The sequence below is a fragment of the Nilaparvata lugens genome, chromosome 11, assembly GCF_014356525.2.
Source record: "Nilaparvata lugens isolate BPH chromosome 11, ASM1435652v1, whole genome shotgun sequence".
Classification (NCBI taxonomy): Eukaryota; Metazoa; Arthropoda; class Insecta; order Hemiptera; family Delphacidae; genus Nilaparvata; species Nilaparvata lugens.
Window position 1 is genome coordinate 30156096 of NC_052514.1, and position 23318 is coordinate 30179413.

The following is a 23318-nucleotide window of genomic DNA, read 5'->3' on the forward strand; positions in this document are numbered from 1 at the left end:
AACACTATAACTGAGTCAGCATATTGTCATTTCAAAGCAAAAACCTAACCCCCTAACCTTCCCTTTTACATTTGAAACATTAAAAGAAATAACTCTTGATAAAAACCTCTAATTCCCCCCAGCATTATTGCAATTTCAAAGCAAAATCCCAACCCCCTAACCTATCTTTCCACCTTTGAAATATCGACAAGCATAATTCTACCTGGACTCCAGCCCTTCCTAGCATATTTCTGACATGTAGACATGTCTTTGGCATGTCTACTTTTCTCATGAAGGCAGTAATCTCTTCTATAGCTGTACCACTCAGACTAATTAACACCCATTAACTAACGGGTGCATACCAACTGACCCAATTCCCATTTGACCCAACCTACCACTTGACCCAATTTCTTTAAATCGAGAAAAGCCGCGTAACCACTTGACCCAATAGACATCTGACCCAATATACCATTGTCCCAATATTATAAACATCACAAAACCATCTGACCCAATTGACATCTGACCCAACCTACCACTAGACCCAACTACTGTGCTGCGCTCTCGTGGCATAGTTTATGGTGCGCAAAACATCAATGCCTTCTTGATGAGTGGTCTCCTTCGACGCCATGACAGTTGACATTCCGATATTTTCTGGTAGATGTCAGGACGGTTAAGACTAACCTACTTATGTGGGACATTTTGGTACTACATTTTCAGTATTGTTTTCAAAAGCGGGAATCATAATTATTTTCAAAGTTGACTGCTTGAACTGTATTTCAGAATTATTGAACTGCCTTGATGGAAGATTAAATGCATTAATTATTATTTGAAGCTACAGTAGTTTAAATATTGGAAATTCAGTCCACGAGAAACACTTGATGATGTCTTGTTTAAAGATTAAATATGGTAGGTAGAATACTAATAAAATCAACAATATATATACTCTTGTGAAAATAGAGTAGTATCTATTATGTTTCAATCTCTGCTATGTGAATTAGTAAACATTGAAATATAATCTATCCATTCTAGAGCTAGAATATAAAATAATAATGAATAAAATGGCAATGTCGTTTCATTTATTCACCCATTAATCACCATGATCCTGAATTGACTTTGGATCAAATTCAGTGAAATAGGCATAGTCTGTCCAAGCAAAGAAGACCCTCTGGAAAGATGGAAATTGACTCAAGCTCGGTCAATATTGTTTCAAAAATTATCAATTTGACCTAAAATTGTAGGAAACAATTTGATCCACTATTAAGACCACATTTATAATGGAAATTTGATCTCATTTGCTATGTATCTTCTATAATATAACAACAAATAAATGGCCAACAATGGTCAATAGTAAATTTATTAATAATCATTACAAAGTAAAGTTTTATTTATCAGCAATGATGTGCAGATCTATGTTAGTCTGGTAGGGTATCTAACAAGAATGAGAAAAATAAGAGTTCATGAGCTGAACCTTGTTCAGTTGACAATATGATCTTACAGCTGAAATCGTAAGTATTCATTAGTCTATATTGTATCACTCCGGACTTGGCAATTTGTATTGAGACAGCTAGGCTGCTTTCATATTGTTGTATTTTGTCGTTTTGTTGCATGTATTAATGTATTAAGCCTCATGTTTTGAATTTTGTCCCTACATATGTTTATTATAATCTTGAATATTGGGCATATGATATTATAAAGATGAATTTGAAAACATGAGGCTTAATAATGCAACAAAACGACAAAATACACCAATGTGAAAGCAGCCCTAGGTTTGAACTGGCTCTTAAACGGTGTACACACGTACGTTTGCCTCGGGGTGAGCATACGTGTATGGGCTTGCATTCGCACGTGTGGACACTGTTCGCTGAGGCATGTGGGCGAACCGGAACCCTGTCGGTATTTTGGCGTGCTCAAAGGCGCCTCGGGCGAGCATTGAATGTACGTGTGGACGCGATTTTGCCATACGGGTGAGGCAAAACGTAAACATTGGAGGCGTCATAACCTAATTCCAATGAAATAATGAATTAGGTTAATGAATGACAAATCAAATTGTGATCCAATAACTAATTGTAAATTGTAGGATATGTGGATTGTCAAATATTTAAATAGAAACATGCATGGAGTATATAATTCCTATCATGATTAACAAATTTAGAACTGCATAATTTAAGTGAAAAAAGCTTCTCTACAGGGTTCCTACAAGAAAGTATAGCTCAAATATTATTTTACTGTGGCTATCAAATCATCTTGTGTTTGTTTCATGTTATCAATCAGAGTTGTTAATTAAAATTGTAATCTTCAATATGATATTATACGTTTTAGATAGCTAGGCTATCTATAGAGAGATTTATACAAACTTTGAACTAGTATTCCCTTGAAGGTAAATCTTGAAGCTAATCTTTTGGAGAATCTTGTTTTGTCATGTGTATGAGCATAGTTAGTTTAAAATGGGCAGCAATTTAGTATTTGATTCAATTTATGGCTAATTTCCTCAAAGAAGACTGTCAATTTTGTGAGACAGTGTTAGTGCTTTGATTAGGTCATCAAAACTTCTGGAATTATTGTAGAATTTTTCTTTTTTTGAGATTCTGAATAGATATTGGAAACCAACAAATGATTGCCTAATGCCAAGAATCTCAAAGTTAGAGCCAATCGTTCTTGTGGAGTTATTGCTCCCCTCATGATGATATCATTTTTTGTTTAGATAACTAGTTGAATTAGATTCAGTATATTAACAACATAATGTTTTGACAACCTAAGAAGATTGAATTGTCAATATTATGTCATGTAGCAATTTATTTCCTTACTTCAACCTACAATCGTTCAACCCACCAACATCGTTTGTCAAGTTTTATTTTTGATTTTATTATATAAGTCATTGAAATAAAATGATACTGCTGCAATTTGTGATAACTATCTTCAATGATGGAATGACGCCATTGTTGTCATGTTGTGGAAAATCTACATTGACCATGTCTTCGTGTCGTCTGCAAATCAGTTAGCTTTTTGAATGCTGAGGCATACGTGGATCGCGTCCACAAGGACGTACAGTGAATGTTGAGGCATATGTACATACGATTGTTCGCGCGAATCTGTACGGACGTGTGTACAAGGCTTAACCAAGCCTGGAACATTGCAGACGTTTTGCCAGAGTGCAGCACAGTAGTTGGGTCAAGTGGTAGGTTGGGTCAGATGTCAATTGGGTCAGTTGGTTTTATGATATTCATAGAGTTGGGACAAATGGTATATTGGGTCAGATGTCTATTGGGTCAAATGGTTTCGCGGGTTTTCTCTATTTTAAAAAAATTGGGTCTAGTGGTAGGTTGGGTCAAATGGGAGTTGGGTCAGTTGGTTGAGCCCCCTAATTAACAGCTGTCTGGAACAAGGTGTTTTTCCTGACCTACTGAAGATCTCAAGTACGCTGCCAATCTTCAAAAAGGGTGATATGGAAGAGTTGTCAAACTATTGACCCATATCTCTGATCCCTGTTTTTGCGAAGGTTATGTAGTCTGTGATGCTTATCCAACTTTCAGCCCATTTTGAGGAGAATTCGCTCTTCATGGAGGATCAGTTTGGTTTTTGCCGTGGGAGATCGACGACTGAAGCTGTGCAATGCCTGGTGTGGAATCCGTACTTGAGGCAATGGAGAAGAAGCACTCAACTGCCATCACCCTCTGTGACCTCACCAAAGCTTTTGATTCTGTATCTCATGAGATTTTGCTGGGGAAGCTCATGAGATATGGTGTTGGAGGAGTGGCCATGAAAACGATGCAGGAGTACCTTTTATGGCGTAGGCAGGTTGTAACGATTAGCAGTGCCAAATCTCAGGAGCTCCAGGTCAAGTATGGAGTGCTGCAGGGATCAATTCTTAGCACGCTGCTGTTCCTCATTTTCATAAATGACCTTAGTATGGATGGAAAAGCCCTGCTGTTTGCTAACGATACAACTCTCATTGCTCAAGAATAGGATCCACAATTGGCTGTACTGAGGTCTGCTGAACTGTTGGAGGAGGCGAGCACATGGTTTAGGGCAAACAGACTGTGTATGAATGGAGAGAAGACACAGAATTTTCTGTGCACCCTGAGGCATGGTCTATCTCCTTTAGGTGGGCCTGAGGTTAAGCTCCTTGGATTCATGGTTGACTCATCACTGACATGGGACCAGCACATCAATATGATATGTAACCGACTCTCCAAAGTAATTTATCTGATATGGAAACTGAGAGGCCATGTTCCAAGGAGTTACCTGGTTACTGCATACCATGGTCTGTTTCATAGCCACATCTGCTATGGGATTGCACTTTGGAGGCATGCAAGTGGATGTCACAGAATTCTCCTCCTACAGAAGAAAGTGATTCATATAATAACATCATCACCATACTTGGAGCATTGTCACCCGCTGTTCAGGAGGCTGGGAATACTCACTGTCTTCAGTCAATATGTGCTGAACTCCCTTGTACTTCTGAAAGGCCAACTTCACACACTCCAAGCAAGAGGCCAGATACACAACTATCCAACTAGAGGGCGAGACAACATTGACCTTCCCTACTCTAGATTGGCTAAGCTGCACACTTGCTACCCAATGTGTGCATTAAAAATCTACAATAGACCTCCTTTGCATGTGCTGAGCTGCAGGTGAGAGTGTTCAAGAAAGTGCTCCGAGAGAAGCTAATTAACCTCCCTCTCCTATTCTTTGAGAGAGGAGGAGATTGTATGTTTTGTCAGTCTCTTTGATCGGCCATCTTGAGATTAGTGTACATATTTGAACTTTTGTGTTTTTATCAATCGACAATGTCTATCTGGTATATACACTGGTCACAGACAGAAGAAAAATTGAATTGAATTCAAATTTCAAAGCAAAAACCTAACCTGACCTTATGGAACATTATTAAATATTACCTAAAAAGCCTAACCACAGACCCCTAACCCTTTTACATCTATAAATTTAGATTTCAAAGCAAAATCCCAACCCCTTAACCTATCCTTCCACTTTTGAAACATCAAAAAACATAACTCTACCTGAACTCTAGCCCCTTCTAGCATATTACAATTTCAAAGCAAAAACCTAACCTATCCTAATAAAACATTATTAAATATAACCTAAATAAAACCTAACCCCCAAACCTCCCACATTTAATAATTTAGATTCATTCGTCATCTTTAGAACAAAACATAAACAGTGGTCAATTCCATGAACATGTTCACAAACATGTGGTTCAAAGAAAAATCCTAACCCTCCAACCTATCCTTTCACTTTTGAAACATCAAAAAACATAACTCTACCTGGACCCTATCCTCTTCAAGCATATTGCAATTTCAAAGCAAAAACCTAACCTATCCTAATGAAACATAATAAATATAACCTAATAGGACCCTAACCATAACCCTTTCACATTTAATACTTTAGATTTATTCGTCATCTCATTGCAAATCACATTCTACCATTATAACGTGTACCTCACTATAGATACTCAAAGAATACTTTTGAATAACTGTGACTGTTGCTGGCCGTTACTCTGTATCTGTGACAAAGAGAACTTGCTATTCCACAAAGTAGAAGGAATTCTACTTTCTTCTCTGTGACATAGTATAGTTGGAATATCATAACGATGCAGCATTAAAACATAAAAATAGGAATTTAAGATATTATCTTCAAATATTAAAGTAAGAATTTTTGCTGTTAAACTTTATAAAAATGACGTCTTTGATTTATTCAGTTTGATAATCATGAAGGCTGTGAAATACATGAGCTTCATCTCAAAGAGCTATCATATAGAGTGGCTGTTGGTGTGCTTACAGCGCTCTCAATGGGCCATATGAATAAAGTTGAGCATTTGCTTCTAAAATATGGAGCATTTGCTTCATTTTCTATGAATAAACGTGAGCCATGACAGAGAGAGGCAAGATTTCAAGAAGACTAGAAGAGCCAGTCTGTCACTGCAGGAATAGATGTGTTTTTTTTATTCAAATGTATTTCTATCAATATAAAATTGTCATTCCAATTGGTACTTTTACGAAAATTGAATGAGGTATATGTGAGAATATTTATCTCATTGAAATAACCTCTAGAATGTTCAGAATCGACTGAGGATACAAAATATAAATTCAGGTCTATAGGAGTGGGCTAGACTAGAATGTCGACTATTTCATAATTTTGTTTGTGATATTACTTACAAATTGAATTGCTATGAAACTACAGTCGAGTTGGATAGATTTAGACTTATTAAACATTCAACTGTACACTGTTAATATTATTTATTTGTATTGTGTAGAGAATGTCAATGAAGTCATTCATCATACAAAAAGTTCGCACAGTCACAATCTTTTGGTATGTGTTTGTATATATTGCCATTATTTTATTGACTGCACTATCCCCATCGCAAGGTAACAAGATGTGTTTTTATGTTGAGAAGATAAAAGGAAATAGTGTGTCAAATTTTTTTAGTAAATGTCTACTATAGTTATATTCATTCACATCTTTTGTATGGAGCAATATTATGGGCCAATTGTAGTGATTTCCATTCAAGTTTTGTGTCCAAAAAAAGAGCAATAAGAACCATGTAGCCTATACGGTAATGTTCCTCCCCTTAAGCACCGCAAGATATTATTATCCAATGATAATTTATCATTTAATCCAATATATTATCATTTTATTTAATAAAAGAAAGAGTACTCTTGAAGAATATAACAGTTGTTATTCAACTGATGTTAAAAACCACTATAACCAAGTCAGCATATTGTCATTTCAAAACAAAAACCGAACCCTCAACCTCCCCTTTTACATTTAAAACGTCAATAAACATAACTATTTGAAAAATCTCTAATCCCTTCCAGCATATTGCAATTTCAAAGCAAAATCCTAACCTATCTTTCCACCTTTGAAATACCAAAAAGCATAATTCTACCTGGACCCTAGCCCTTTCTAGCATATTGCAATTTTAAAGCAGAAACCTAACCTTATGGAACATCATTAAATATAATCCAAAAAACCCAACTACTAACCCCTAACTTCTTCACATTTAATAATTTAGATTTCAAAGCAAAATCCCAACCCCCTAACCTATTCTTTCACATTTGAAACATCAAAAAACATAACTCTAACTGCATATTGCAATTTCAAAGCAAAAACCTAACCTACCCTAATAACACATTATTAAATATAACCTAAGTAAAACCTAACCTCTAACCCTTTCACATTTGATAATTTAGATTTATTCGTCATCTTTAGAACAAAACATAAACATGTGGTTCATTTCATGAATGTGGTTCAAAGCAAAATCCTAACCCCCTAACCAATCCTTTTACCTTTGAAACATCAAAAAACATAACTCTACCTAGACCCTATCCCCTTCTAGCATATTGCAATTTTAAAGCAAAAACCGAACCTATCCTTATAAAAAATTATTAATCGAGACAACAATTATTCGCGCAACCAATCAACGGATTTAGTATTAATTTTTTAACTAAATAAAATTAGGTAAGAAGCAATAATAAAGAGCAAGCAATTTTAAAACGAAAAAATAAGGGGTTCAACTGTTTTCCAAAACATTCTATTAAATTTCAAAGAATATTACAGAAACATAACTAACCTAGGCTTAGGCTACTAGTGGCGTAGCCTTAAAACTTACCTTGGGGCAAACCCGCCCCCTCACTGCCTTACTAGTGAATTAAAATTACACAACAATTTCATTAACCTTCAATTTAGAAGTCATAAACATGAGTCTACCTAAATAGAAAATTCATAATAATTCCAATTTTTGCTAAAATGGTTACAAAAAACAAACTTCTAAAAACAACATATTTTTACCTTATATTGATGTTATAGTAATTTTGGCCAGTTTTGGTAAAAAAATTCACTTGATATCTTTAATAATTACAGATAATAGCTGTTGTCCAACGATTGCAAAATTTAGCCCAGACGGTGCCAAAACTGACAAAATCTAACCTTAAACAATAACATTTCAAGTCTGCCCGCGATAATGCCCTTAGGTTATTCTTTGGTATTTTGAAAATCTGACTTATTCATTCAATATTTGGGGGCATTGGATCTAGATACAAAATCAGAATATTTTTATCTTCATATTTATCTATTTTTAGATAGTTAGAATTTGAAAGCAAAAGGATGGGCAATCATTTACAAAATTACGAAATTGCAACACACTTATTTCGCGGCAAATTAATCTGGAGCAAGGGCGCCAATGGCGTCAATGTTGTTGACTGTTTCCATTTCTACAATTTCCCGTAATTTGATATCTACTCATGTTTCTGCGCTATGCCGAGTCTACACGACAACGATATTTGCGCAAACTTGGCTCATAGCCAAATCTGGCTTTGAGCCAAGTTTGCTCAAACCTTTGTTCACACGACACCAACTTTAACACAAACCTGTATTATAAACTAAACCATACATGAATTCTATACGAAGTCTTTGAAGTGTTTATGAACCTGAGATGAATAGTAACTCAAGCCTCCTCCTCCTCCTCAACCCACCACCCCTCCTCCTAATCCTCCTCCTCCTTCTCCTCAATAATAATCAAGAATACTGTTTATCAAGTGAAGAGTGAATAACTATATCTATTACATTACTATAGAGTGAATAAAATAATTATTATCCATTAAAAAATCTTCCTTGTTTTTGAGTATTTTTGAGAATTGACCTCGCACAAATTTAATTTGAGGGTGCTGAATCCGAATCTGAAATCGCGAAATCTCTATCTTCATTTTGAAGCGATTTAGGTTTTGATGGATAGATGAGACATAATCGTTTCCTAGAAAAATTGACGCAAACCTGGCTGAGATTGATCGAAGAAAGCATAAACCTTCAAACCTCACAAATTTACAACGATCTCCCGTCTACACGACGCAAACTTAGCGTAAACCTGGCAGGTTTGCGCTAATAACGTTGTCGTGTAGACCGGGCATTAAATCAGTAGTAATGGAAACGAGGCTATAGCCTTATAATGGGAAACTGAATGAGAGATGGTGTGCAATGAGAGATGGGGTTTTCTGTGAGGCAGTTACTTAACTGCGGTAGGTTTAGTTCAAATATTCAGTCACTTTACTGGAGTAGGATTAATGTGGATATTAAATGAAATTACTAGAAACTGTCACAACCACTTTAGTGATCCCCTTTATGGACTTATTTCATTAAATACTAAATACCACTATTTCTTGATTGAAGTACTAGCTTTTGTTACACCATTATGGCGTTAGGTAACTAGAGATTGATAATTATATAACAACCGAATTTAGTTGAACATTTGTAAATAATTTATTGTAACTAGGTTCATGTTATTTCATCCTATATCCAAACACTTTCATGAGCTGTATTGCATAATGCTTTTAAATGTGTAATAATTTGTTCTATTTCATTTTCCATGTGCTGATGACAACCGGTTGGCTTCAAAGTGGATTTGTCAATGCTGTGTATTTGTAAAAGGAATGCTAGTCAGTAGCCTGTATCCTAGTTGAAGTGCAAAAAACATTTGGTTTATGGTGTCACAATATGTCAAAGTATTCGGCAGACGACGATATCTTCGACATCCAGCCTAGTAAGAAGAAGTACGCATCGAATGAGGAAGGATACGATAAGCAAGTGTACGAAGAAGAATTTTACGTTGAGAAAGAGGCAGAAAGTGACGGAGATAGGAGTGGTAGTGATGACGACAAGCGTCGATCCAGGAAATCGAGAGAGAAGTTGAGAAGCTCAAGGACTCTTCGGCAGACAGACGTTTTAGATACCTTGCCTAGAGGCAGATTCGTGGCAAGGGAATACTCGCACTCTCAAACCTACTTGAGAGCTATGCGCGATGAGTCATGGCCCAGTAGGGCCCCCACTACGGGTAGTTTCAGAGCGAGAGATTTCCCAGACAGAAGTAGGAGGAGAGATCATGACGACAGAGAGAGAGGCAATGTTAGAGATAGAAAAGATGACAGAGAGAGGATCGACCACGACAGAGATAGAAAGGATGAAAAAGAGAGGAAAAGAGACCATCATAATAAAGTTCGGGAAAAAAGGGATACCGATAGAGTCAAGGAAAAGGATAGAGACACAAGTAGGGACAATGAAAGGGTGAAAGACACAGATAAAAGCAAAGTCAAAAAGAAAGATAAATCAAACGACAGTAAAAAATCGTTTGTTGAGGAGCAATTCAAGCAGTTGTTTTCCAGAATCGGGACAACGTTGGGACTCGAAAACATGGACTCGTTAACGCCCGAACAAGGTTTGTCAATCCTTCAAGCAAACCTAGGCCCAATATTCGGCGACAAACTGAAAAAAGATCTAGAGGAAGACAACAGAAAATCGAACGACGTGGTGCCGTCTCCACAACTGCAAAAACTGAAACTTCTGGAGAAGTTGGAGACAGTCATACAGAAGAATCTAGTCGCAGATGGGGGTAAGAGAGCTGAAGTGAAGGCTGACGAGGGTATATTTCCGTCGTCTAGAAAGCGCAGTCGTTCACCGGAGACAGTCGCAGTGGTGAGAAGTGACGAGACGGAGAAGGTAAGCTCGAGAAGGAAAAGCAGAAGCAGATCGCGATCAAGGTCTCGATCTAAATCGAGGAAGAACAGTCGTTCGAGAAGTCGATCGCGATCTCCGACATCGCGCTACCGGCGAGGCGGCTACAAGTCGAGACTCAGTCGTTCTCGGTCGCGATCACCCAGAGGCCGTTCCCGGTCTCGATCACCGCTCCACTACTCGAGACGACGCGACTTCTCGCCGAGATCGCGCGACTACAATCGGCGCGACTTCTCGCCTCGCAGACGGCGCACCCCTTCCAGGACGCCACCCCCCTCCCCACCCAGAACTTCATCCACCTGGCATGCCAACCACGATTATCCCAACTATTATCCACAGTCGACGGATCCGCCCAAACACATGGTAAGTTTGCTTGCTCTGACTAGTAGCCTACTAGTTACATTTATTTAATCACCATGCCGAACTGGTAATAGGTCCAAACAAACAAAGTCCAAAATCTCTTCTATTTCCAAAGTCCTCCATTATTACACCAAATCAAGGAATGTGGATAGTTTGCTGAGGGTGATGCACACATAAGCTCTAGGCTAATGTGCATGGGTAATGATGACCCATGCACATTAATGGACCCACATTTTTCTTTAAATAAATATCTATTTATCTATCGAATCAGCACAATTGGAAACATGAAACAGACTTCCTCATTTTCATAACTGGAATTACATACTTCTATCATAGTCGCAGAAGTCTTCATGGTAGTTGATTTAATATGAATTTATTTTCACAAATCAATTTGAATTTTTGTTCAATAATTAATATATATTCATTATCGTTACGGTCGACGTCAAAAGTTTACACACAAACCAAAACCCATCTTAACTCTATTGTCTTCCAACAGCGCACCGTTGCCAAATTGCCAGGTCATGTTTGTAGGCTATAAACAAGTTCACTGAACTTCCACAATATTCTGTCTCGATTATGAAAATTTTTTATTATATATCATGAAAAGATATATTTTATTCACAAATAAAATATATTTGAGAAAGTTTACTATTATTAAAAAACAATAATTGAAAAGATTTCAGGGATCACAACTAACTACTATATGAAGCGTTGGAAAAGGAAACGTGGCAACTATGTGGCTCCTATGGAACCCACTGACTTGAAACGTGAATCTACCATAATAGGTGATGGTTTAATGCATGCTTTCCAATGATTTTCAGGTACCGTCAGCCTATCAGTACAGGGAACTAGATCAATATAGTGCACTAGTCCCCGAACTAAATAATGTGAGTGCTTACCTAGAAATTCAGTATAAAATCATCTAATTAATTGTTGGTAACTGTCAAAAATCACCTATTCCATCTTGAGCAATAAATTGTTTTGTTATTCTCGTGATGTAATATAAAATTAGACAAAATTTGTTGAATATGTATTGTATTAATGCTGTGGAACTTCTCCAAAATTGAAAATAACATTGTTTTGTCAACTCAACTTATATTAATTTAACTAAAGAACTTGAGTTTCGTGTTGAAGATGTGTTGGTTTCATCAGAAACTGCAGTTCTTTAATTAAAGTAATAAAAGTGAAGTTGACAGATGAAACAGTGCTTTTTGAAATTAAGTAATCATTTTTCAAATGTTTTGTACTTGTAAATATTGTTTAGATTCTGTCTATTAAGCTCTCAAGTGCAGTCACACTAGAAAAATAAAGAACAAAGGTTCTATTCAATGCACAAAGGTGAAACTCTTTGTTTAGGATGCCTATGGTGTTATGCCAAATTATGGAGGAGGTATGCTTAATTACAATGCTCCTCCACAAAATTCCAACTACTACGATGGAAGTCAACTAGGAGGCTACCCACCACCCCCGCCACCACCTCCACACATGGTAAGTCAATTCACTTGAAAATTGTCGTTTTGATGAAATCATAACTGCTACTTCCACTAATAGTGGAGAAACAAGCTATGATATAATATAAATTGAAAATCTGATGATGAGGTTTTGGCAATGAATTTCAATTCCGTCAATAACTCTCAATTACATTTCATTTTAAACTGGATTAGATTCGTCTCGTTTGTTATAATGTGTTACATTTCGAGTTTAAGCCAACAGCTGATTAAATTCAGTTTAAGTTTTGACTGTGCAAACGGCCCTTATAGGTACAATATTAAACAATGCTTATAACTTTATTACTGTTAACCTGATGACCACCTAAATTTACTTTTGAGAAAGGAATTTTTCTGTTTAATCACTATTCAAATCAGCTCAATGTAGCTGAATGCTGATTTAATGCAATACAAACAACACACTTAGTACTGTATATTGTATTTTCAAATCAATTCAACTTTTAAGTCAATCTTATTCAACTTATCGTGTTAAGTCAAGTTTGATTGGAGGCATTGTGTCAAGTTTTGAGTAGGTCGAGATAATTCGTAATGCCCATTGTAATGTGTGATTTGTTTGATAACTTCTTGAAATGCATTGTATGTGTCGTGTAGCGTTAAATCGTATAGTGTGTGTATGGCGGTTAATTTTTTTCATGTTCTTTTATATTCTATCGAATTTTGAATTGTTTTTCTTGGTATTAGAATCATTTTTTCAAGTTCAATATTAATGAAAGACAAAAAATCCTATAACACAAACTTATTTTTATTTTATTTTTTCTCTGGCATGTAACACATGTCAGAGGCATTTATTAAACATGAAAAACCATTTACAATATGGAAAAAGTATTTTACATACTTGGATTTAATTTCCTTAAACTATTGTGTAGCATCCCACTATAGAGTCTATTTGACGGGATGCATCAGACACTGTATTATGTATTAGTCCAATGTTAATGAAAGACAAAAAACCTGTAACACACGCTGTATTATTTATTAATTTATAGATTAATTCTGACAAATTTCCAAACATTCAACATTAAAACAATTTGAAATCCAAGGTCAAATGTTACTTAATGATTCTATTCAATACAAAAGTTCTTGAAAGTTAGCTACAGTCAGTAGATTCTTTGGTAGTTTTCACTTGGAACTTACCACATGATCCACTGTGAAACTTGTCTAGCAATGTCTTTGCCAAATGAATTTTCCACACATTTGTGAATTACAACTTTTCTTGAAAGTTGTGAAGATGAAGTGTTAGTTCACTTCTTAATGGATAAAGATCTAGAGTTACTGCTTATTCAATGCATGTCATTACAACTGTTTAATCCTTACAAGGTTCGTATTATCCTTATCTTGCTTTTCAAATAATTGAAACCATACAACAAAATGTAATAGAATATTTCGGCTACAGTCAATATACTCACACCTAGAAATACGTCCAAATAGAAAACAGTGTTATCAATCATCTCATAGTTGGTGTATGACTTGGTTCGAATTTTCGGATGAAAAAGATCGTCTCTAAACACAATCTCTATAGTATGTTGAGAAACGCCATGCTGGTCAGACTCAACCGATATAACCTTATATTCAGTGGAATTACAAGAGGGCAAACAATCGCAAGAATTCACAGAGTTTTCGTAATGACTATCCAAGGCAACGTTCATCGCACAGGAGCTGTTTTTATCTGAGCAAATGTATGTTGATTCATTGTGTGGCATGAAAAACAAAACACATCCACACTCTTTCAATGCTCTGTTGGTGGAGCACTCTGTTAAACAATTTTGACGTGTGTAATATTGAAAGAAGTCCAGCTTTTTTTCGGTTGTGTTGTAGCATAGACGGGCAGATGGAACTTTGTACAACATATCATCATCATTCATAGGATATTTGAGTATCACTTCAGGGTCGATGTTTATGCGAAACGTAGGCCTTTTCACCAACGCAACACGATGCCATCTCATGAATGGACTGGGAAAATCCCAAGGATTGTGGATTGTAAACATAGGCGCACAGTCCCTTCCAATATAATAGTCTCTGCATTTTCCATACACATTGAGTGTCATTTGTGGCTGCTCCACCATTGTTGGATATGTTTCTTGCCACAGATAATTATCGCGTGGATCTGTCAGATTCACCAAATCCACTTGAAACAAAGGAAAGCCATGAATTGTTTCAGTGTTTAATTGATACGCGAACTTGAATTCGTTAGATAGTTGCTCTTGTTGCTCTGAATCTTTTCGAAAATAATTTCTTACCGTATCAGATCTGTATATTTTTGAAGGAGGTATCATGTTGCAAGACATGCAGAGACCTCTGAAGGTGAACGTTTGAAAACAGAATCGTTCAGCCCAAACAAAGAGCACATCCTTGAACAGTGAGTAATTGAGCTTTTCAAGGGTTGAATCGGATAAAATATATCTATCTTCATTATCAATGCTATTTTGAGTGGAGTAGTCCGTAGAGTTGAGTAGGGAGTGGTACATATTATCAAACGCTTCCCTAGTCATGCCTAAAATATCAGCTATTTTGTACATGGAATCAACATCTTCCCTATTACTCATTAAAGATTTAACTATTTCCTGTGACAAACCTAAAGAGCCACAAAATGTGACAGCAGGACTTGCCAGAGTAGAAATGTGTTGCCTTGTATACCCCACTTCAATCGTGCTTGCACTTTCTTTCCATTGATCAATTTTCATTTTGTAAATTGCATGTAAGGAGATGATGAAACTTATTAGAACTATAGACCAGAAACAACGCTCAATCAAATGTTTGTTGGGATCACCTATGTATTTCAACCCATGCAGTGATATATTTCCCAAAAATTCCTTGAAATAAGGGTTGACATTCCTTCTTCTTCTTTGTCTTGGATGTGAAGTTATAGTAGTAGTCACGCCCATAATTGAGAGCAACACAACGATCTGGATTCTGAAACGTTCTACCAAAACACTGACAATCTACAATAATGTTGGAAACCTTGCACGTCTACTGACATATGAATAGAACAAGGTCACTTATTTTGAATTTAATCATTTTAAAGCCTCATCAAAAATGAAGTATTATCTCTTTCAATCTATAGATAATGTTTGATAATTATTATTCAAAGCATGCAACTATTCACAAGTGTCACATATGTCATGCACTTATTCTATGGGGATTAGCATAGAACATTTTATCTCTCAATAATATTGAGTTATCATAATCTATTTAATATACTCATTTTCAAGTCCAACTAGTTAGTCCATCAAGCAAAGTAATATTCAACTGATAAGCAACACTTTTCACAATAAACTTAAAACTCTTGAGACATGAACTAACGGCGTAAGACATGACAATGTCAATGTCAAATTCATGTCACATGAGTAAAACTGAATAGAGTAGCAGCCATATAATTATATTTTATGTTGTGTTGAAGAATTCTATAACACATGTAATAGAGTTCTTATGTTGTGTTAGAGAATTCTATAACACATGTAATAGAGTTCTGTGATACATAATAGCAGAACTTTATCATGATTATTTTTGGTAGCACTACAGCATCACAGTCATCAGGCTGGAATAATTACTATTATCAAATAGACAAATCCTTTGTCTGCAGTATGCATTCTAAATTCCATATTCCAGGTAATCAGTTGAATCCCGTGATTTGAGATTGAAAATCCAGGTATCCAGGTATTGAAAATCAGGCCTGTGATTCATAATACAAAAATAATTCAGCCTCAAGTAGGTTGAAAAAATGTACAACAAAAAGTTGAAGATACAAAAACTAAACCTAAAAAAAATTGTTCTAAGCCTTTCGCTGATGACACAACATGTATGACGAACATGTGGGCTCACACATTTCCAACAAACTTGTCCTGTCGTTAATGGTCACCCATAGCCTGTGAAGCCTACGTTTAAAAATGTGACTTGGTCATAGCAATGATATTCAAGGTATTACCATGAGTTAAGATGCCGTTAAATAATTCAACTGTATAAGTGTGTATATTTGTCTCTCACTTTAGAGGTTAGGTTTTTGTATCCGATTTTTGTTTTTTTTTTCGCTGCTCTATTTGAGGTTAAATTATTTATCATTATGATTTGCGATTTTCCAATGGTTTATTAATCGTTATTGATTGTTCAATTTATGTTCGAAGCCTCTCGATGTCGATGAACATCATGACATACATATTTATCATTCATGTTATACCGTTAGTGGCCAGCCTAAGAGGAAAATGTCCATATCCTGCTACCCTAACGAAACGCGATAGAGTTTCTTGGTATTGATAGCTGAAATGTTATGTTCGATGTATTACAAGTTCTATGTTCGGACAATGTGGATGTTTCTCGATTGAAATTCGAATGTCAGATCAAAACTTCAAGCTTAGTTGAAGTTGAAATGCGCTTCAGTAACAGAAAACAACTGCAAGTTGTCTAACGATATCAGCTCAAAACAGTAAGTAGCTTCAACTTTATGTATTCAATTATTCCTTGTTACAATGTTACTACATAGTAAACTAAATTCTGTTATCTGAATATAAAAGTAATTCATTTCTATAAAATAAAGAATAAATTTACTAATCGAATACTTATACTTATAAGCAGTTCCATGCTATTCTATCTACGTCAACGTACGTGAATTGGGTGTGAAAATGATGTTTTTTTCGTTTTCAATACTCTTTTATCGTTGATTTGAAACTACAACGATTGGAATTTGTGTGTGACCTGTGTGAAATATACGAATATGTTTGGTCAGGAATATGCGGGATCTATGCCGCCTTGGCATCCTCCAAATATGATTCCGCCTCCAGGAATGCCTCCCCACATGAGTGCACCACCTATGGCGCAGAACCCTGCCAATACAGTTAATCTAACTGGACATGTTGATCTAACTAAATCATCCAGTGAGTATTCGATTCATTGTATTCATTTATATTAGTAATCATGTTAATTTTATAGATTATTCTATGTAGGCTTACTTATTTTTATTACATAAAAATATTTATGTACTATTTAAATAATTTTAAACGCAATCGCACGATAATTTATTTGTTAAATTTTGGTTTAAAGTATAGTTTTAGACTAAAACTTTTTTAATGTTCATCAATTCTGATGTAATGCAGCTTATAATCATTTCTAAGCATGGTTCACCACTGTAGATTTTTTCAACGTTTTCCATACTAATTATCACACTATGTTCCCCATACATTTTTCTTTTCCATATACTAAATTCTCCATTTATCTGGTGATCATCAAGCTCAAGTTATTTAAGCTCAAATTCCACTTTAACACTTCTATACTGCAGAAGCTTGAATTACAAGTCTACAAAAATTTAGATCAATTCAATACTTTTCAGTACACACTGCAAGCCGTCGTGGTCTAGTGATCTGAATTGTTGAAACTTGAGTCTGCTACCTTTGCATGGGTCTTGGGCTCGACTCCCACTCCTTCACTATTACTTTCAATTTTGTCATTCTTCACCTAATTACTCGCGCACAAGTCACGGTCTTATGTGGGAATCATATGCAAAAACCTTGATGATGTCATTTGTAGCTTAATATAATATTTGCACATGCTGTATTATTATTAATGAACTTTAGTTTTTTGATTGACAGTTTGTCAATTAGAAAATCTTTGTCCGATATATCTTCTAACTCAAATTTGAAAAATGGGTGAATTATTCCTAAAATAAATAAACACTTTCAAAGATAATTATAGTTTTTCTTCTAGATTATCTTTCTTTGAATTTACTAGAATGGATCTTTGTTTTTATTTCAGATGATGCGCGAGCACAGAAGAAAGTCATGGATAGTGAAGAGGCTAAAAAATTGGGTGATTATAATAATCTATTTTTGTATTATAAAAATAATTCTCATGGTATATCTAGTATTCAGGTAAAACTGCTTACTGGTGTTATCAATAAAGTAGTGTTGGCATCTTAAGATTAATTTATTTCAAGTGTTTCGGTCCTAATAATTAGAAACCTATTCATCAGTTACATCCTACTAGTGAGAATTATTCTGTGAAATTATTAGTATTTGAAGAATATTGTCAATCTAAAACAAGCACAGTATATAGATTATATGATGTAGCCTTGCTCAAATAACATAGGCTACGTCTTTCCAAATGTTTTTAACTTCACTTGATAATTCTTGAAAATGTATGTATTCCATAGTTGTAATGTACCGCAATGATTCTCTCATCAGTTCTGTTCCTATTGCCTAGTCAAGTACTCATTTTTATAGCTACATTTATACAGTTCACATCTCTATAGCTGTGTCCTCACTAGGATGCACTTTTTATGCTTGGGTTGGAAATTAAGGAATGGAGGTGGAGCAGAATCATTGTGGTTTGCTTTCAAACGATTGTGATACTCAATCAAGTTTATACAACAACTGTTCGCTTTTCATTAATTGTAAACTTTACAACTAATTCATAAATCCTTTTTTTCAGCACTTGAAAATGAAGCCAAACAACAGCGAATAACATTAATAAATCAGAGAGCAGAGTATTTGAAGAAACGAGACGTTCTGCAACGAGATCTGAAATGCTACAAGATCAGAAGAAAGAAATATTGATGGACAAGCCTTCGGCTGAAAATGATTCTGTACTTAAGCAAAACCACAGTCTACAGGTGAGATCATTTTCATTAATTCATTAGAATGTGATAGTATGATCTCCATATTTAATAGAACTTAGAACTTAGAAAAATTATTATTTTTTGGTTGAAAAATAATACCATAGTACCTTTTTAAAAACGTTTTAATAAACTTGAAGAAAATAATGATTTTTTTTGGTTAAAAAATAATACCATAGTACCCTTTTAAAACCTTTTTAATATAAAATAAGAGAAAAAACAACCAGTTTCGGATGCTTACTCCATTTTTAAGTTTTAAAAATAAATTAATGAGTTTATTACTTTATATTTGTTACTTTATATTAAAAAGTTTTTAAAAGGGTACTATGGTATTACTTCTCAACTAACAAATTAAGTAACCCTGAAGAAATTCGTTTTTAGAAATGAATTTTTGATATAATAATTTCTTTTCCATTAATTCATATTTTGTAAACTCTTTTTATTCTAAAAATCATGATTATACAAGTAAGAAATAATTTTATAATCTCCATCATTTATTCATCTTTTTCAATTACAAGCACTCACGCGAGAAAAAGAAAATAACAGTTTTTAAACAGGTCAAAACTGCTTCCTCCGTTAACATTTTTACAAGATTTCAAAAATAACGTATGTGGTTATATATTACTGCATTTATAAATTAATAATAATTACTACACACTTGTAGTAAATATCTCCCTTTCCAAAACGTCAAAAGAGAATTATAGTCAACTTGAAATGATATATGTTTCAGGTTCAATAATTTATGAACATATTCATATTCATTTATTGGCTCAATTATATACAATACATTGCAATGATTAAGGGAAACCAACAGACACAGCCAAAAACTGTTTCTCCACCGAATTTTTATTTATATTCTAGTCCAAAAATAGGCAATATTTCTTCAAATTTATAAATTTGTCCAACATAATTAGATATTGAGTATATTTAAATAGAATAGATTAAAAAAATGGTATGAACGAATTACATGTTTTAAATACTGTGTGATGTGTTTGCATTGATTGAACTTAAGCTTATCTTTTACTTTGAATTATGAATATTCTATTTCGAGGATAAGTTTTAAAAAATCAAGCTGAAGACCTAACGAATACAGACATTACAATGGTTAAAAACACTATTATAATATATTTATTTTAGAACAGATAAGTGAACTTAGTCACAGTTATTTTGTATCCAATGTACATTATGTACCTATTTAAAAATAAAAAGTTGCTATCTAAATGTGTCTGTTGACTTTCAGACTGAAATCAACAATAAACTGAAAGCTATCGGGAATGTAATTGACATGCTCAATAATATAATTGGGCCAAAGGAGAAGGAAGAGGAAGACGCTGCGAAGAAGGTAGGTGCTATCTATTTTTGACACAATTCTACAATCTTTTGAGTTGGCCAAAAAATTCAATTAAGTAGTATAGTTGTATGTGTGGAATTTCATGAACATTCCTTGTTCTAGGAAGCATTCTTGGTCCTCTTCCTATTAATTCCATTTTCTATTACTTCATTCCTACTTTTCAACAAACTCAATGAATGTTAAAAAAAATGATAACTGTCAATTTTCTTCTCTACTTTTTTGTTAAATATGTTGCTCTTATTTTCCCTTTACTTGTATGTAGCAGAATTACTTTAATTTATTTCCAAAAAATAAATAAAGATGCCTTTACAGTATTAATAATATGCGTAAGACTAGTTTCGACCGATCTCAAAAAACATCAATGTCTAGAGAAGTGTAATCTTGCTATCAGATTTTAATAACATTTCGAATCAACTAACCATATTAAGCTAAAGCTCTGTGCTCAGAAATGTATTTAAATGTGCTTTTATTGAATTAGGATGTGCTCATTGTTGAATTTAATGGTCAAGAACTTATTTAAAAATTCGCAAATATGAATAAAGAACTTCTAATCCGCCTCAGGATTTGTTGCATTATCTAAAACAACCAGTCTGCTCTTTACAATTACACCTGAACAGAGTTCTTACTTTTAGTTGGGCGTTGAAGTTAAATTCCAGCCCTGTCAAATTATGATGTAAAATATGCAACAGGTAAGTTGTTGAATCGACTCGAGGAGACTAGAACGAATAATTAAGCAAACAAATCTCTTCCAGTTAACTGTTCAGAATAGTGTTTATATTTCTTCTTCAAGATGGTTTTCAATTTGTGTGTGTGTGTTATCTATGTGAGCTGTGATGTTTATTGTGAACACATGTGGTTTTTGCACTTTGTCACCAAATGGACTCCAGTCGGAGAGTGATGATGATGATGATGATATACCCCGGCAAGAGGTAATCATTCATTTATAATTTTAAAAAATTATTTCGTATCTATCAGTGCTATTTGAACTGGTATCAAAGATGAAGGGCATGGCCTTGATAAATTGATTTAAAACTTGACCTTTACTTTGCATGAATATGAAAAATATTTTATTAGACAAAAATGTATTCCGGGGTTTAAAGTGTGGGTAATATGTGTAGTCGTTTCTCTTAATTTTTCGCTTTCAAATTTTGATATGAATTACTATTGCGTAAATAGGATTTTTAATTATAGAAAGAATTATCAGGATAGAAGTTGTATTGAAAATGAATAAAGTTTTTAGCTGAATGAATTTTAATGAACAAATTGGCCGGTTTCCGAGCTCCGATTTAGCTAAGTTCTAGACTTTAAACAGCTGGAGTCAGAAAATTGGCTTTTCGAAACGGGGCGTAGTCGCAGTTTTTATAATCTTTATTTTCTCATTTCTATAATTGGAAACGATTTACCTTGACGAAATGAAACATTCCTAAATAATTAAAATTAGCTGAAACTTTACACTTTTTCCTCTTATTTTGTGTTCAATTTTCTAGTTTTTCAAAATTTAATTTAAAAGCGACCTGCGACTACGCTCCGTTTCGGAAAGCCAATTTTCTGACTCCAGCTGTTTAAAGTCTAGAACTTAGCTAAATCGGAACCGAGCTCGGAAACCGGCCCTAAAAGGTATTTCCACAATAAACTGAATGCTAAATATTTTGAGATTTATTTGATACACGGAACTGCAGCGTTACGTTTTAAAAATCTTCTATGAATAAACTGTATTTTCTGACTCCAGCAGTCTAAAACTTAGCTAAATCTCGGAAACAGGTCCTTACTGTTCAAGGTTATACAGCTATTATAAAGGTGAAAATTCTAAATTTTACGGTAGAACATTTGCTTTTTGGGTGGATGGAAGATGTTAAATAGATGTTTTAAACTTCATACATAGATGGTAAACTTCCATTATAATTATGTTAGAAGTTACGTATGTGGATGTTGAAACTTACCTACTTGCATGTTAAACGTTCAAATAACTATTCATGATATTGAAGAACCAAAACAAAATGTATCTTCAAAACTAAAGCGAATTTTCTATAAACTGAATTATATTATAGATTGATAGTCAAGTCGGAATGAATCATGTATTATGACTACATTAATAGGAAATATTCATGTTCAAGATTGAATTTGTGTTGAAAACGTTTATTGAATGGTATTGTTGTTTTTTTTAGGTTGAGAGTGAGGCGAGCGGCAGGGATCCGCGACTGAGGTCGAAGTCGCCTCCCTCAGGGCACCAGTCGACTCCATCGCCGCCCGGCGACGAAAAACACACTCCGGAACGCGGAAGACGAACTCCGGAACGCGGAAGGCGGACTCCGGAACGGAAACGGACTCCGGAACAGAAACGTACCCCGGAACGAAAACGCACTCCAGAAGTGCCAAACAGGAACCGCAGCCAGTCTCCTGTGTCTCGTTACAGGTCTCCGGAACACAGCATGGCGTTTTCCTACGCTCAGGAGCCAAGCAAACCGAGTCCGGAAACCAGAATCCAGCAGGAAGCGATTGTTGAAAAAAAGGCTGCTCCAGTTGCTGAAAAGCCGCAGTTCAATTACGTGCATTACGACCCGGAAATACACTGGTGTAAAGTATGCAACGTGTTTCCACGTACAGCTAAAGAATACCTCAATCATTTACATTCAGAAGAGCACAAGAAAGTTACAAAAGTAAGTGCAGTTCACTATTTTGTTCATTTTACTCGCATTACATATTTCCAACACTAGATAACTTCAACAAACGATTTTGTCGTTTTCTGATAGGAAAATGCATAAGTAAAATTAATGAAAATTCCCACTCCATATTCTGTGTAGTATTTTTGTCTTGGAAAACATCCAAGGTAGGATAAATTAACTTTAAAAAAGAAAAATTACCAACAAAACGAGTAATTTAATTGTATTTTTCTTTCTATAATAAAATAATAAACCTCACATTATCTTCATGAATACAGTAGATTTTTAGCTAGTTAATGGTGGAATAGTTTTTTCCTAATAGCTGAATTTTTATTAATTAATTTAATTCA

The 23318-nt window shown here is 34.8% G+C and overlaps 1 protein-coding gene across 1 annotated transcript in view; it reads left to right on the top strand.

The window, feature by feature from the left end:
• LOC111048203 (serine/arginine repetitive matrix protein 2) overlaps positions 1-23318 on the top strand; it is a 33329-nt gene that overhangs the window by 2549 nt on the left and 7462 nt on the right. Inside the window, 10 exon segments of the mRNA XM_039438122.1 lie at positions 9361-10857; positions 11676-11741; positions 12211-12342; positions 17077-17224; positions 18099-18152; positions 18774-18866; positions 18869-18954; positions 20198-20299; positions 21196-21237; positions 22474-22965. Of these exon segments, the coding sequence (XP_039294056.1) occupies positions 9481-10857; positions 11676-11741; positions 12211-12342; positions 17077-17224; positions 18099-18152; positions 18774-18866; positions 18869-18954; positions 20198-20299; positions 21196-21237; positions 22474-22965 (2592 nt within the window). The 5' untranslated portion in view covers positions 9361-9480.